This window comes from Meles meles, chromosome 12, assembly GCF_922984935.1.
Source record: "Meles meles chromosome 12, mMelMel3.1 paternal haplotype, whole genome shotgun sequence".
Lineage (NCBI taxonomy): Eukaryota > Metazoa > Chordata > Mammalia > Carnivora > Mustelidae > Meles > Meles meles.
Window position 1 is genome coordinate 57,211,378 of NC_060077.1, and position 17,209 is coordinate 57,228,586.

Consider the following 17,209-nt stretch of genomic DNA (forward strand, 5'->3'; position numbering starts at 1 on the left):
CATGGGTGTGTGCTTTTCTCACTACTTCAGCTTCTCCCTCTTTCTTTGTCTCACCCCAGTGTCCAGAAAGCATTGCCCATTTCTCAGGGCACTGTGAGGAGACTTGCAGCATATGTTCGAGTGATTGCTGTGCACCTAGTTGCACAAATCGAGTTAGACAACCCAAAACCCCATGGACAGTTAGCTTCTTTACTTGCAGGAGGAACCCCCTCCAGCAAGTGAACAGGAATCACTATAACACAGGGGTCGCTGTACCGCCCGCCTCACGCACATGGGAGGTGCCAGAGTTCTCCTGCACGGAGCCCACTCTGTCCCAGACAGCTTAGCTCCTGTGCATTGTTTTCTCCATCTCCACCCACATTCTGATCTGCTTGGAAGTTGTCCCTTGTCTCCAGAGTCCGATGAATCCTGCTTTCTGGGAAGTGAACTGGCATCTGCAGGTTAGCCTGGAGTGATTGTGGATCAGTAACTGTGATCAAGATGCCCCTTCGGATAACTGGCCTGGGATGCTCCTCAGGTTTGCTGAGCAGCTCTCTACTTGAACTGCTCTGACTAGCCTCACAGGAAAAAAACGACCTCCCAGCTTTTGCTGTGCGCCCCTAGAAATGTTATTCAGGGTCAAATAGAATGCATGTTTTTCAGAAGTAAAACAGAAAATATGCATATTTTAAATACACTTAAGACAATTTTTTTTATACAGTGGGCATTTAGTGTTGGTCACCTATGGATACGTTGCTTCATTGCAGCATTTAAAAAATACTGTATTTCGAAATTGTTATCCAAATTTCTGAGCAGGAAATAAATATTTAGAAAAATATCATTGAATGGTCTCAATATTGATTAGTATTCCTCTATCCCTACCTTGGCTCCACCTTGATGCTATGGGCTCTTGTTGCCATTATTATTATAATTTTAAAGATTTATTTATTTGACAGAGGGATTACAAGAAAACAGAGAGGCAGGCAGAGAGAGGGTAAAGCAATCTCCCTGCTGAGCAGAGAGCCTGATGCGGGACTTGATCCCAGGACCCTGAGTCATGACCTGAGCCAAAGGGAGAGGCCTTAACTCACTGAGCCACCCAGGCACCTATTATTATTATTATTATTATTATTATTATTATTATCATCTCATCTCTGTCATGGTTTCTTTCTGTCCAACTACTAATTTGTCTAGAGTACAGTCCTCTCAGCTGTAAAAGTTGAGGGCAGAATTTTTTTTTTTTTAAGTGTCCCTGTTCTTTTTTTTTAGCTTTTTTTTTCCACTTTATTTATTTTTTCAGCGTAACAGTATTCATTGTTTTTGCACAACACCCAGTGCTCCATGCAAAACGTGCCCTCTCTATTAACCACCGCCTGTTCCCCCAACCTCCCACCCCTGACCCTTCAAAACCCTCAGGTTGTTTTTCAGAGTCCATAGTCTCTTATGGTTCGCCTCCCCTTCCAAATTTTTTTTTTTTTAATAAACATATAATGTATTTTTATCCCCAGGGGTACAGGTCTGTGAATCGCCAGGTTTACACACTTCACAGCACTCACGATAGCACATACCCTCCCCAATGTCCATAGCCCCCTCCCCCTCTCCCAATCCCACCTCCCCCCAGCAACCCCCAGTTTGTTTTGTGAGATTAAGAGTCCTTTATGGTTTGTCTCCCTCCCAATCCCATCTTGTTTCATTTATTCTTCTCCTATCCCCCTAACCCCCCATGTTGCTTCTCCATGTCCTCATATCAGGGAGATCATATGATAGTTGTCTTTCTCCGATTGACTTATTTCACTAAGCATGATACCCTCTAGTTCCATCCACATCATCGCAAATGGCAAGATTTCATTTCTTTTGATGGCTGCATAGTATTCCATTGTGTATATATACCACATCTTCTTTATCCATTCATCTGTTGATGGACATCTAGGTTCTTTCCATAGTCTGGCTATTGTAGACATTGCTGCTATAAACATTCGGGTACACGTGCCCCTTCGGATCACTATGTTTGTATCTTTAGGGTAAATACCCAGTAGTGCAATTGCTGGGTCATAGGGTAGTTCTATTTTCAACATTTTGAGGAACCTCCATGCTGTTTTCCAGAGTGGTTGCACCAGCTTGCATTCCCACCAACAGTGGAGGAGGGTTCCCCTTTCTCCACATCCTCGCCAGCATCTGTCATTTCCTGACTTGTTAATTTTAGCCATTCTGACTGGTGTGAGGTGATATCTCATTGTGGTTTGGATTTGTATTTCCCTGATGCCAAGTGACGTGGAGCACTTTTTCATGTCTCTGTTGGCCATCTGGATGTCTTCTTTGCAGAAATGTCTGTTCATGTCCTCTGCCCATTTCTTGATTGGATTGTTTGTTCTTTGGGTGTTGAGTTTGCGAAGTTCCTTATAGATTTTGGATACTAGCCCTTTATCTGATATGTCGTTTGCAAATATCTTCTCCCATTCTGTCAGCTGTCTTTTGGTTTTGTTAACTGTTTCCTTTGCTGTGCAAAAGCTTTTGATCTTGATGAAATCCCAATAGTTCATTTTCGCCCTTGCTTCCCTTGCCTTTGCCGTTGTTCTAGGAAGATGTTGCTGCGGCTGAGGTCGAAGAGGTTGCTGCCTGCGTTCTCCTCAAGGATTTTGATGGATTCCTTTCTCACATTGAGGTCCTTCATCCATTTGGAGTCTATTTTCGTGTGTGGTGTAAGGAAGTGGTCCAATTTCATTTTTCTGCATGTGGCTGTCCAATTTTCCCAGCACCATTTATTGAAGAGGCTGTCTTTTTTCCATTGGACATTCTTTCCTGCTTTGTCGAAGATTAGTTGACCATAGAGTTGAGGGTCGATTTCTGGGCTCTCTATTCTGTTCCACTGATCTATGTGTCTGTTTTTGTGCCAGTACCATGCTGTCTTGATGATGACAGCTTTGTAATAGAGCTTGAAGTCCGGAATTGTGATGCCACCAACTTTGGCTTTCTTTTTCAATATTCCTTTGGCTATTCGAGGTCTTTTCTGGTTCCATATAAATTTTAGGATTATTTGTTCCATTTCTTCGAAAAAAATGGATGGTATTTTGATGGGGATTGCATTAAATGTGTAGATTGCTTTAGGTAGCATGGACATTTTCACAATATTTATTCTTCCAATCCAGGAGCATGGAACATTTTTCCATTTCTTTGTGTCTTCTTCAATTTCTTTCATGAGTACTTTATAATTTTCTGTGTATAGATTCTTAGCCTCTTTGGTTAGGTTTATTCCTAGGTATCTTATAGTTTTGGGTACAATTGTAAATGGGATTGACTCCTTAATTTCTCTTTCTTCTGTCTTGTTGGTGCACAGAAATGTAACTGATTTCTGTGCATTGATTTTATATCCTGACACTTTACTGAATTCCTGTACAAGTTCTAGCAGTTTTGGAGTGGAGTCTTTTGGGTTCTCAACATATAGTATCCTATCATCTGCAAAGAGTGATAGTTTGACTTCTTCTTTACCAATTTGGATGCCTTTAATTTCTTTTTGTTGTTTGATTGCTGAGGCTAGGACTTCTAGTACTATGTTGAATAGCAGTGGTGATAATGGACATCCCTGCTGTGTTCCTGACCTTAGCGGAAAAGCTTTCAGTTTTTCTCCATTGAGAATGATATTTGCGGTGGGTTTTTCATAGATGGCTTTGATAATATTGAGGCATGTGCCCTCTATCCCTACATTTTGAAGAGTTTTGATCAGGAAGGGATGCTGTACTTTGTCAAATGCTTTTTCAGCATCTATTGAGAGTATCATATGGTTCTTGTTCTTTCTTTTATTAATGTGTTGTATCACATTGATTGATTTGCGGATGTTGAACCAACCCTGCAGCCCTGGAATAAATCCCACTTGATCGTGGTGAATAATCCTTTTAATGTACTGTTGAATCCTATTGGCTAGTATTTTGGCGAGAATTCTTGCGTCTGTGTTCATCAAGGATATTGGTCTGTAGTTCTCTTTTTTGGTGGGATCCTTGTCTGGTTTTGGGATCAAGGTGATGCTGGCCTCATAAAATGAGTTTGGAAGTTTTCCTTCCATTTCTATTTTTTGGAACAGTTTCAGGAGAATAGGAATTAGTTCTTCTTTAAATGTTTGGTAGAATTCCCCTGGGAAGCCGTCTGACCCTGGGCTTTTGTTTGTTTGGAGATTTTTGATGACTGTTTCAATCTCCTTACTGGTTATGGGTTGTTCAAGTTTTCTATTTCTTCCTGGTTCAGTTGTGGTAGTTTATATGTCTCTAGGAATGCATCCATTTCTTCCAGATTGTCCAATTTGTTGGCGTAGAGTTGCTCATAGTATGTTCTTATAATTGTATGTATTTCTTTGGTGTTAGTTGTGATCTCTCCTCTTTCATTCATGATTTTATTGATTTGGGTCCTTTCTCTTTTCTTTTTGATGAGTCTGGCCAGGGGTTTATCAATCTTATTGATTCTTTCAAAGAACCAGCTCCTAGTTTCATTGATTTTTTCTATTGTTTTTTTTGGTTTCTATTTCATTGATTTCTGCTCTGATCTTTATGATTTCTCTTCTCCTGCTGGCTTTAGGGTTTCTTTCTTGTTCTTTCTCCAGCTCCTTTACGTGTAGGGTTAGGTTGTGTACTTGAGACCTTTCTTGTTTCTTGAGAAAGACTTGTACCGCTATATATTTTCCTCTCAGGACTGCCTTTGCTGTGTCCCACAGATTTTGAACTGTTGTGTTTTCATTATCATTTGTTTCCATGAATTTTTTCAATTCTTCTTTAATTTCCTGGTTGACCCATTCATTCTTTAGAAGGATGCTGTTTAGTCTCCATGTATTTGGGTTCTTTCCAGCTTTCCTCTTGTGATTGAGTTCTAGCTTCAGAGCATTGTGGTCTGAAAATATGCAGGGAATAATCCTAATCTTTTGATACCGGTTGAGACCTGATTTGTGACCCATGATGTGATCTATTCTGGAGAAGGTTCCATGTGCACTAGAGAAGAATGTGTATTCTGTTGCTTTGGGATGAAATGTTCTGGATATATCTGTGATGTCCATCTGGTCCAGTGTGTCATTTAAGGCCTTTATTTCCTTGTTGATCTTTTGCTTGGATGATCTGTCCATTTCAGTGAGGGGAGTGTTCAAGTCCCCTACTATTATTGTATTATTATTGATGTGTTTCTTTGATTTTGTTATTAATTGGTTGATATAGTTGGCTGCTCCCACGTTAGGGGCATAGATATTTAAAATGGTTAGATCTTCTTGTTGGACAGACCCTTTGAGTAGGATATAGTGTCCTTCCTCATCTCTTATTATAGTCTTTGGCTTAAAATCTAATTGATCTGATATAAGGATTGCCACCCCAGCTTTCTTCTGATGCCCATTAGCATGGTAAATTGTTTTCCACCCCCTCACTTTAAATCTGGAGGTGTCTTCGCGTCTAAAATGAGTTTCTTGTAGGCAACATCTTGATGGGTTTTGTTTTTTTATCCATTCTGATACCCTGTGTCTTTTGATTGGGGCATTTAGCCCATTAACATTCAGGGTAACTATTGAGAGATATGAATTTAGTGCCATTATTAGTCTGTAAGGTGACTGTTACTGTATATTGTCTCTGTACCTTTCTGATCTACTACTTTTAGGCTCTCTCTTTGCTTAGAGGACTGCTTTCAATATTTCCTGTAGAGCTGGTTTGGTGTTTGCAAATTCTTTCAGTTTTTGTTTGTCCTGGAAGCTTTTTATCTCTCCTTCTATTTTCAATGATAGCCTAGCTGGATAGAGTATTCTTGGCTGCATGTTTTTCTCGTTTAGTGCTCTGAATATATCATGTCAGCTCTTCCTGGCCTGCCAGGTCTCTGTGGATAAGTCTGCTGCCAATCTAATATTTTTACCATTGTATGTTACAGACTTCTTTTCTCGGGCTGCTTTCAGGATTTTCTCTTTGTCACTAAGACTTGTAAATTTTACTCTTAGGTGACGGGGTGTGGACCTATTCTTGTTGACTTTGAGGGGGGTTCTCTGCATCTCCTGGATTTTGATGCTTGTTCCCTTTGCCATATTAGGGAAATTCTCTCCAATAATTCTCTCCAATAGACCTTCTGCTCCCCTCTCTGTTTTTTCTTCTTCTGGAATCCCAATTATTCTAATGTTGTTTCGTCTTATGGTGTCACTTATCTCTCGAATTCTCCCCTCATGGTCCAGTAGTTGTTTGTCCCTCTTTTGTTCGGCTTCTTTATTCTCTGTCATTTGGTCTTCTATATCACTAATTCTTTCTTCTGCTTCATTTATCCTAGCAGTGAGAGCCTCCATTTTTTATTGCACCTCATTAATAGCTTTTTTGATTTCAACTTGGTTAGATTTTAGTTCTTTAATTTCTCCAGAAAGGGCTTTAATATCTCCAGAGAGGGTTTCTCTAATATCTTCCATGCCTTTTTTGAGTCCGGCTAGAATGTTCAGAATCGTCATTCTGAACTCTTGATCTGACATATTACGAATGTCTGTGTTGATTAGGTCCCTAGCCTTCGGTACTGTCTCTTCTTCTTTTGTTTGTGGTGATTTTTTCCGCCTTGTCATTTTGTCCAGATAAGAGGATATGAGGGAGCAAATAAAATACTAAAAGGGTGGCAAAGACCCCAGAAAAATGCCCTGTAACCAAATGAGAAGAGACCCCAAATTGTGGGGGGGGGAGAAAGGGGATAAAAAGAGGTTCAGAAAAAAAAAGAAAAAAATTTAAAAAATAAAACAAATAAAGAAAAAATATTAAAAAGGAATAAAAAATATATATATTTAGATAAACTAGTCAAAAAACGTTAAAAAAGAAAAGGGTAAAAGTTTTAAAAAATTTAGCAGAAGAAGAAAAAAGAAAAAAATGAAAAAAGAAAAAAAATTGAAGTAGCCGCCAAGACTAAAGAATCATGGGGAGAAAGCCATGAGTTCCGTGCTTTGCTTTCTCCTCCTCTGGAATTGCGCTGCTGTCTTAGGAATTGAACCTACTTTCCTTGATAAATGAACTTCATCCTGGCTGGATATTTTGTTGATCTTCTGGGGGAGGGGCCTGTTGTAGTGACTCTCAAGTGTCTTTGCCGGAGGCGGGATTGCTCCTCCCTTACTGGGGGCCGGACTAAGTAATCTGCTCGGGTTCACTTTTGGGAGCTTCTGTTCCCTGAACGCTTTCCGTAGAGTTCCGGAGGACGGGAATGAAAATGGCGGCCTCCTAGTCTCCGGCCTGGAGGAGCCGAGATCCTGGGGCCCCACTCCTCAGTGCGCCCCCAGAGGACAGCACCCAATAACTCCCATATCCCCAGCCTCCAGCCGCACTCGGAGCTCACCCAGCCCGCGACCAGTTCAAGGTAACGCGGAGCTGAGAGTTCAGTCCTCGGCTCTGTCTCTGCAGCCGGCTTCTCCGTTCTAATACCTGCGAGCTCTGCGACTCTCCGACACTCCCGATCCTTCTGTGACCCTGCGGGACCTGGGGCCACGCTGACCCCGCGTGGGCTTCACCCTGGTTTAGCCTCTGGAGCAATGTCCCTCCGTGGAACAGACTTTTAAAAGTCCTGATTTTGTGCTCCATTCCTCCGCCGCTTGCCGGGAGCCGGCCCCTCCCCCCGCGGTCTATCTTCCCGTCGTTTTAGATTCACTTCTCCGCCAGTCCTACCTTTCAGAAAGTGGTTGATTTTCTGTTTCTAGAGTTGCTGTTCTTCTTCTCTTCGATCTCCCGTTGGATTTGTAGGTGTTTGCAATGTTTAGATAAGCTATCGAGCTGATCTCCTGCTACCTGGTGTCGTCTCAGCCTGCTACTTCTCCGCCATCTTGACTCCCCGAGGGAGGAATTTTTATCACTTTAATAATTATTTAGCACAAATGCTATAAAAAGACTTGTCATCTTTATGATTCTAGGTTCTAGGTAGGCCCTTTGTTATTTCACCTCTTTTTTTCTTAACCACTATTTTCAAATATGTACCTAACCACCCTAACATAAAACGAATGCTTTTAAAATACCCACTTGGATTGCCAGGGGAAGAAGTTGGTGGGCATGATGTATAGACTCCTAAAAGTTAATCATTCTTTGTGCAAGTTTTATTGTCTTACGGAGTGGGCAGAAATGGACTTAATCGTAATATAAGGCACCGTGTTGCTTCATTCTGTTTTATTGTTGGACTGATGGGTTAATGTCTATAAAGTGCTCTGAGCTCTTCACCGGGCTGTGCAGATTTAATGCAGTTGTGTACACCTGGAGGAAAGAAAGGGTAAATGTCTTAAATATTTGATAGCACGCATATGCTCATTAAATACATTATTGACAGCAAGAGGAAGGCGAGGAGGAGGGCATTTTGTTCATTTTTGTAACCCTTGTCCCCCACCCAGTGCCTGCTACTTTATAAGAGCTCAGCAGATATCAGAACTGAAGGGAAGTCGCTTGTGTTATCCTTAGCCAACAGTATCATTGGTAATGGATTTTCCAAGCCATCCACTTTTCCATCCGATTCTAAATCTCATCTGAATAGGCCTTCTCGCATCTAAATGGCATTTAATTTTTTACTTCTATAATTATTTGATTGCTAAATCTTACGATCTACAAGTTGGACATTCAACTAATACCCTTTGCAAATAAAATGACAGTGTTTCTGACAGCGGGGGATAAACGGGCCAGGCAGTATTTTAGGCGGTTGTGACAACTTCTAGTCGAAGAACATTAATCAGCTGAGTTGTTATAAAATTGGTCGAAATGACACAGAAGCCAGGAATAAAAATGTCTGAGGCTGTCTATGGTCAGCCTTTTAACCTTCCGAGGAGTTTTAGCATCCCTGTAACTGTGAATTTAATGTCTCTTCAGTTTCACGTGTTGAAGACCCTTTTTATTACAGGTAATTTTCTGTGTAAAGCGATCCGCCGGATAAGCTGTATTTCAGAACTTTTAAATGTCTTTTATTACATTATCATCACCGTAGTTGATTCATTTATGAAACACAAAGCACTCCCATTTGGAGAGATTTATTCTCGTCTCCATTTTTTTTTTTCTTCCTGGATTTGCCAGAACGCCGTCATGTTTGTGTTCTGAAGGTTAATGCCCAAAGTCAAGCAGACAGAAGCCAAGTGCTGCAAGGTTTCCAAGATTAGGACTGATTCCCTCACAGAAGTAAATGATTCCTGCCATGTTCAGTGATTCTGTGCAGCGCTGCCCACGGCTGAGCGAGTGCGTCAATACCGTAGTCCTTACCTGCCGTACATACTGACGACACTCGGTGTTAACTTGATTGACTGAGCAGTGCACTGGAGAGGACGCACCTGCAAGAGAAGTGCAGACACATCTATTTTTATCCCGGTCTCGAAACATTTATTTTACATTTCTTTCACTTGGGAGTCATGGTTTCAAGTTGCATGGGCTCCCAGGCCACACGGCTAAGGTAGAACAGACCTTTAAGCGCTGCTTTGTTTTCAGAATTATACTCCAAATGGGCTCAGGTAGCTGCCCTTTGCCAAAGCGTCTGCTTTTGAGGGAAAATGACATGAAGATGACTATTGAGAATCAGGACAAATTAGTGACTCTGTGGAATTTAAGTCTCTTAAGAGGTTGTATCTAATGATGGGCGAATGGATCATTTAATTCAATTAGGAGAAATCATGTTGGCTATCTTTTTACGTGACATTTTATTATCATGTTTTGTAGGCTTTGAGGCAGCAGCAGAAGAGAAGAAATGGAGTCTCAATGATGGTAAACAAGACTGTTCCTCGTGTTGTTTTGACACCATTAAAGGTGTCTGATGAGCAGTCGGATTCGCCTTCAGGTAAAGAGCTAAGATACTGTATGCTTGGCCAGTTTCTTCCCGGAGGAGACTTCTTCACTGAGAGTGATGTCAGGACTTTGCTCTGCAACCGAATAATATTTCTACTTGAGGTTTCGGTTTAAATTTTTTAAATATACTTTTGACTCTTCCAGTGAGTCCAAACTAATAGGGCATTTCGCTCTTAAGAGACTAAAAGGCACCAGCGCGCTCATCATCAAAGGACTTCATTTGCTCATGTCAATAGGTGTAAGGAAATGTGTGGTACCGCGCCGTGGATTTTTTTTGTTGTTGCTTTGGCTTTTGTTTGAATGTTGCACTTTAATGGTGGACCACATGCTGATGCGTAATGCCATCAAAAGCAGTTCTTCCGTGAGTGTGAATTTGTTTTCCAGTCTTCTGCTGCAAAAATCAGCCATCCTTTATTAGTTTCTGTGTTCGGGGAACACTCTTCTCACCTCAGCGCAACCCTGACCTTTCCTTCTAATTCACCTTCTGCCACTTTATCAGCTGTGTACCATTCTGTTTATTATAGATTGATGTTTGCATTTTCTGGTCCTGTTTCCATGGTAAGTTATTTAGAAAGGTATGATCTCTCCTGCTCTTCAAGCTTCTCCTCTTCCTTCATGTTTCTGTCTGTCTTGCATTGTCTCTAAATGGTATAGAATTGTCGAAGCTTATCCGGGTGTTTTTACAAAGGATCTGAGTGTTTCTTTTAAAAGCTATCAGATCAGTGAAAGTGTTTTTGACTTCACTATTAGGCCATCTGTTCTGGCTTTTTGTTCTGTTTGATTGATTTATTGGGCTTTTCTCTTTATATCCAGCAGAGGAATCAGATTGTGGCCAAAGGTAGTGAATTAACTTATAGAAAAGGAGATTATATCTATGGTTTTTGAAATAATTTTGGATTTTTTCTTTTCAAGGACAGCAAGAAGAAGATAATGACATAATAACTATTTCCTTTTTTTAGGATCCGAATCTAAAAATGGTGAAGCAGACAGTTCAGATAAAGAAATGAAACATGGGCAGAAATCTCCCACTGGAAAACAAACAAGTCAGCACTTAAAACGATTAAAAAAGTCTGGTTTGGGTGAGTGTTCAATAGACTATGACATTTCACATTTTAGAGATTTATATCTTTTTCAATGAAATGATGGAAAATTCTTAGAACATTTTTTAATGGTTAAACAGGGAAACTTAACAATCTTTCCAGTTTATCTAAACCAAAAAAGATACCAAACAGGAAAATACAGTTCCAGCAGATTGGGCTTAAGCATATTGCTGAATTTATAAGTGATATTATTGGGTACAGATAGGAGATTTAAAGTGATCAGTGTAGTAAAGAAGTGATCTGCCAAGTCATGGTTTTATCTACCGTGCCATATTTTGTTGCTGCAACTGGGCTTCAGTTTATCAGAATATACTGTATTGGAGGAAAAAATGCAATTTTTGGGAAAGAGTTCATTCAGCCATCAAGGACATTGTCACTGGGGTCTGTTGCCGTCAAGTTGCTCTGCTTTGCTTTTCATCTGTGCTGCTTGAAATATTCAGCAGTGCTTGTCGGAAGAACTAGTGTAAAATTGCCGAGAAGTATAGGAGGCACAGTCCCTGGGTCCTGCAGGTCGGCACCAGGTTTTCTTCTGCAGAGCTCCTTCCTGGTCGTTTGCCTCAGGAACTCAACAGCAGCATTCAGGGAAAGCGTAACATGAGAATTAGAGACAAAAATAAACCTATCCAGAGCTGAACATTGTAGTTCTCTCCCGAACCTGCCTTGCTGGTTGTCTGGACCTAATGGCTTCACTTCTCTCTCTCAGTTAGTCCACCTCTGAGGAAGGGTCATGATAAGGACCTGTATCATTGTAACATTCTGTAAACTGGTTGGTAGAAACTCAAAAGTTACTGACCTGAACTTTTATTATTGGTTCTGCCACTTACTTTCTTGGCAACTGAGGGTAATTTTTATTTGCAGTTCATCTGTTTATAAAATTCAAGTAAGAGTTTTACTTAATTTCTCCCTCTCTCTCTCTCTCTCTCGCTCCCTCCGTCTCTCTCTATGTATATAATAAAGGCTTACTATATACTACATATAAAAGTTTACTGATTGCCTATTGTATACCAGGAATTTTGCTAAACCCTGGGAGCATGCTTTCAATAAAAAGTCTTTGAATAGGATTTATATATCCTTAGATAAGATCTCTTTAGGGAAGCAGAATTTATTTTTGTTTTACATTCTTAGTGTGTAGCATAATTACCTCTTTTGCATTATTTCCAAGGCTAAATAATTTTATAGTTTTTTGTGTAGCCCAAAATGTATGAGTGTGTGTCTGTATATAACCTCACTTACATATATGCTATTGTTTTTTCTCGTCTTCTGAGGGTTGAAAAGTAAGTACTTTAATAGGAGTAGCTTCTAAAATAGAAAACTATAATGGGAGAGTGATATATAAAGAATGTACTAAAAAAATGCCATGTTAAGGGGCGCCTGAGTGGCTCAGTGGGTTAAAGCCTCTGCTTTCGGCTCAGGTCATGATCTCAGGGTCCTGGGATCGAGCCCCGCGTCGGGCTCTCTGCTCAGCGGGAAGCCTGCTTCCTCCTCTCTCTCCGTCTGCCTCTCTGTCTACTTGTGATTTCTGTCTGTCAAATAAATAAATAAAATCTTAAAAAACAAAAATGCCATGTTATGATACCCTAAGTAATTTAAAAGTCAGTGACCTTCAGTTAAAAATGGCCTGCTACCAACTTCAGTAAAATCAATGCCATAGCATGAGTTTAAAAAAAATTCAAGGCACAAGGGCCTCCCTATGTAATTACTTGGCTAACTTCAGGATTGGGAGTCAAGAAGAGTGTGTATTATTCCTTGGGATCCTGCCAGGTGTTCAGGTCTTTAGTCAGGAGCTTCTAACCATTGTAACCTAGAAGCCCTGAGTGGCAGTAACTATCTAACATGTTAAAAATTGTATTGTCAGATTATTTCAGCTGACTTGTTAGCAAATTAAAAAGTTGATAAAGGAGACCACTGCGTTCATTTTAACCTAAACTTTAAAAGAAAAAAAGACTTAAGTAATGAAATAAGGAAGCTACCTTAATGAAGGGATGTAGAAGTGAAATCATAATTACTGCCCATATTTAATGCAGTGGTCTATGTCTTTTGAGATAAATTATCTCATTTAGTACTGCTACAGTTATGTACAGTAGAGTTATTTCCATTTTTCAGCTGAAGAAACTGAGGTCCAGAGGGTGTCAGGGAGGTTTTCTGTAACTGAGATGGCGAAGATACTAGCTAGGGTATAGCTAGCTCCAAAGTGTAGACCATTACCTTGAGGGTCTGAATGTCATGTCATCCAGCCCTCACTGTGGACCTGCAGACATCACAGAGGAGCAGCAGACCCTCTGTCACGTGATGAGTCCACCACATTCGTTAAAATGCAGGTTCTCTAGTTACAAGGAGAAGGGCGAGCTAGCAACTCTAAGATTTCCTGTCTGATCCTGTAAAATCAGGCAGATGGAGGAAGAAGATGTGACTTAAAATAAGTCCATTAAGGTTAAAAAAAAAAAAAAAGAACCAAAAAACTGCCAAGAGAAGCTGAAGGTGATTACCGGGAAGCAATGGGACCAATGCCTAAGCAGCAAGCAACAGGGGGAATGACTTATTCTGCGCCAAAGGAGTCCGTGGTGCTTAGGAAGCGTTCAGTAGAGGCCCAGCACTGTAAAATAAAAAGTGAAAAAAATGGAAGAATGAAATGAAAAAAAAAAAGTCTTAAATGTAACCCTTTCTAGACAATACCCCATATATCTTTTAGAAAGTATGGTTTTTGATGTTCTGTGACCCTATGAATCTTACAGAGTAAAAGAATTTCAATGCTGTGAAGATTTTCAAATCGGAATGGAATTTAAGATTCCTTGAGGCATATTTATTTACATTTTGCTCTCCCCTCTTTGCCATTAAGTTGTTAATCCCTTGGGTACAGTGACCTTCCTGTCTGTCTTTAGGTCCTCCCCACACCCATTATGTCCCTCTCGTTTAGTAAGAGCTGAATGAGTTGTGAATGAATTGTGTTTAGGTAGCTGAAGGGGTAGTAAGTTTGGATGAATGAGGCATCCTGTAGGTTTCAGCATGCTTACACACCCTTGAATTACAATGGTCCTGTGCTCCTAGGAAGGGTCATTCTTGTATAGCAGCAGACACAGCAAAGAAAGATGAACCAGCCAACATCCAGTAGCCAGCCAGACAGGGAGAGCTGTTTCTCCCTGGTGTTCTCCCCATCAGGGTCAGACATTTAATTCACATAGTTTTAGAAATGTGCTCTGAACCATCATTGACTTCTCTAGGTAGAGGTACCTGTATATAACTCCTAACCTGTTGAAATCATTCTGAATTAAAACAAATGGTGAAATCTTTTCTAACTTACATTGGTAACGCTGAAACTAAAGGCAGTCAAAATCAGAGGTTAGGTTGTAAGTCTAAATTGTCATCCTTATTGTGAGATTTCCCCAACAGGATATAAAATACTTCTTGTTGTCCCCCAAGTGCTTCCTTTTGGTCTGTGGCAATTCTCAGTCAAATTGCAGGCTAGTCACCTTATTCAGGTAGAGATTTCACTTGGGTCTGGAATCTCATGCATTGTAGCCGAGGACCTTGGGAACTTCCCTGGGGAAACTGCTGGAAGAACGCACTACAGACCTCCTTCAGGTCCCTTCACATGCCAGCTTCACTGGAGAGGGTGCGGAACACACAGTAAAAAATTACCGGGGGGCACCTGGATGGCTCAGTCAGTTAAGTGTCCAGCTCTTGGTTTCAGCTCAGGTCATGATCTCAGGCCCATGCACTCAGCGGGAAGTCAGCTTGAAGAGTTTCTCCCTTTGTCCTCTCCTCACTTGCTCTTTCTCGCTCTCTCTCTCTCTCTCTGTAAAATAAATAAATAAATCTTTCTAAAAAAATTATTGAACATTTGTATCCCTCAATCATTCTAGTCCTTCTGATGGTGATCTTGAAACTTTTACGAGAAATCTATCACTAAGCATGGGAACCCGTTACTTCCAACATAGGTTTTTGTTTGTTTGTTTATTTTCTTTGGTTTGGTTGTTCTTGTCCAGGCTTATGTATGAAAATTATGAGACTATTTCTCTGAGTGGCTCTCTGATTGAATAGACCTGGTAACAGAGTGAGTGGGTGCAATTAGACCCATAATAAAATAATGGGTCTAAAGACTGTTTCTTGAATGATGTTACCATAAAAATAGGTCTGTCACCCATTTTTATATCTTAAATAGTAGAAACACTGTTCTTATAAGCATACAAACAAATGCTAGCAATATCTACTGGGCTCCTTCATTATCAGAGGGCTTGCAAATTAGTATCAGAGTAAATATTAGATCACCAAGTAATCAGGCAGTAGAAACCACAGCTGGTGAGATGAAAGGTTGGTGACAGCTGAAAATTGGGTTTGAAGTATGGGTTTTCTTGCCTCATCAGTTGTTTCATAGCTTCTCTCCTGGCCTGAGCAGAAGATGGAACTCATTTAAAACTTCCCCTGTGGAGCTTTCTGAGCTAACCCTGGCTACATTATCATCCCACGGTCTTCAGGGCACTTAGAGGATGGGTTGTAAACATTGAAAAAAAATGTTTAATTATATTCTCTCCTTCTACTTGTTTTGTATTAATTTCTCACATTTTCCCTTAACTGAAATGTAGGTTCCTTCAGTTGGGGGTCATTGACCTAAACCAGTTTTTAATTATGCTTCTTCCTCCTGATCACACAGTAGGAGTTTAAAAAGTACTTGCTAAACAAATCTAGTCTTCTAATGGATTATCTCTGAGAGGTTTTTAATAAATGTCTTTACTGAGCCCAACTCCTAGGATTCATTCCAGTGTATTTTATTGGTTTAATCTTTTTGTAGTGAAGAATTACAACTTTGCTGGTTTCATAAAATGTTACAGACTTTTAAAATAAATCAATGAAGGAAAATTAAAATAAAATTCGAATAATGTCGCTAAATCCTATCATCCAAAATAATTTTCCCAGTGTTATATAAACATGATTTGACATCTTTTTTTATAATCACATGCATATAACTCTCAGTGCTTATCATAAGAAGGGCCCTTCTTAATACCCTCACCCATCTAGCCCATCCCCCTGCCCACCTGCCCTCCAGCAACCATCAGTTTGTTCTCTATATGTAAGAGTCTCTTGTGGTTTGCCCCCCCCCACTTTTTTCTTTCCCTTATGTTCATCCTTTTTGTTTCTGAAATTCGAAATATGAATGAAATCATATGGTATTTGTATTTCACTGACTAAATTATTTTGCTTAACATAACGTACTCTGCTCCATCTGTGTCATGGCAAATGGCAAAATTACATTCTTTTTGATAACTGAGTAATATTCCATTATGTATACATACCACTTCTTTATCCATTCATCATTTGATTGACATTTGGGCTCTTCTCATTTTTTGGCTGTTGATAATGCTGCTGTAAACATCGGGGGCACATGCCCCTTTGAATCAGTATTTTTGTATCCTTTGGGTAAATTCCTATCAGTGCAATTGCTGGGTCATAGGGTAGTTCTCTTTTTAACTTTCGAGGAACCTCCATACTGCTTTCCATAATGGTTGCACCAGTTTGCTTTTCCACCAACAGTGTAAGAGGGTTCCCCATCAGCTACAGCAGCTGTCAAAAAGGTTGCTGCCTGTGTTCTTCTCTATGATGTTGGTGGTTTCTTGTCTCACATTTAGGTCTTTCATCCATTTTGAATTATTTTTGTATGTGGTGTAAGAAAGTGGTCCAGTTTCATTCTTCTGCCTTTGGCTGTTCAGTTTTCCCAACACCATTTGTTGAAGGAACTTTTTTCCATTGGATAGTCTTTCCTGCTTTGTCAAACATTAGTTGACATTGTAGTTGTGAGTCCATTTCTGGTATTTCTATTCTGTTCCATTGATCTATGAGTGTGGTTTTGTGCCAATACCGTACTGTCGTGATGACTATAGCTTTGTAATAGAGCTTGATGTCTGGAATATTGATGCTTCCAGCTTTGCTTTTCTTTTTCAAGATGGTTTTGGCTATTCAGGGTTTTTGTGGTTCCATTCAAATGTTAGGATTGTTCTGTTAAAAATGCTGGTGGTATTTTCATAGGGATTACATCAAGTATATAGTATAGCATTAGTGTAGCATAGTATAGCATTAAATGTCTATACTGCTTTGGGTAATATAGACATTTTAACAATATTTTTTCTTCCAATCCATGAGCATGGAATGTTTTTCTATTTATTTGTGTCATCTTCAATTTCTTTCATAAGTGTTATAGAACACTTAGTTTCTATTGAACACTTATAGAACATTAGACTTTTTTTAAAGATTTTATTTATTTATTTGATAGAGATTAGAAGTAGTCAGAGAGGCAGGCAGGTCTGGAGGAAGCAGGCTCCCCACTGAGCAGAGAGCCCGATGCAGGGTTGGATCCCAGGACCCTGAGAC

General features: G+C 40.0%; 1 protein-coding gene across 1 annotated transcript in view; it reads left to right on the plus strand.

Annotated features, from left to right (window-relative positions):
• ASXL3 (ASXL transcriptional regulator 3) overlaps positions 1–17,209 on the plus strand; it is a 160,310-nt gene that overhangs the window by 63,235 nt on the left and 79,866 nt on the right. Inside the window, 2 exon segments of the mRNA XM_046024359.1 lie at positions 9,624–9,741; positions 10,709–10,828. Coding sequence (XP_045880315.1) covers positions 9,624–9,741; positions 10,709–10,828 — 238 coding nt within the window.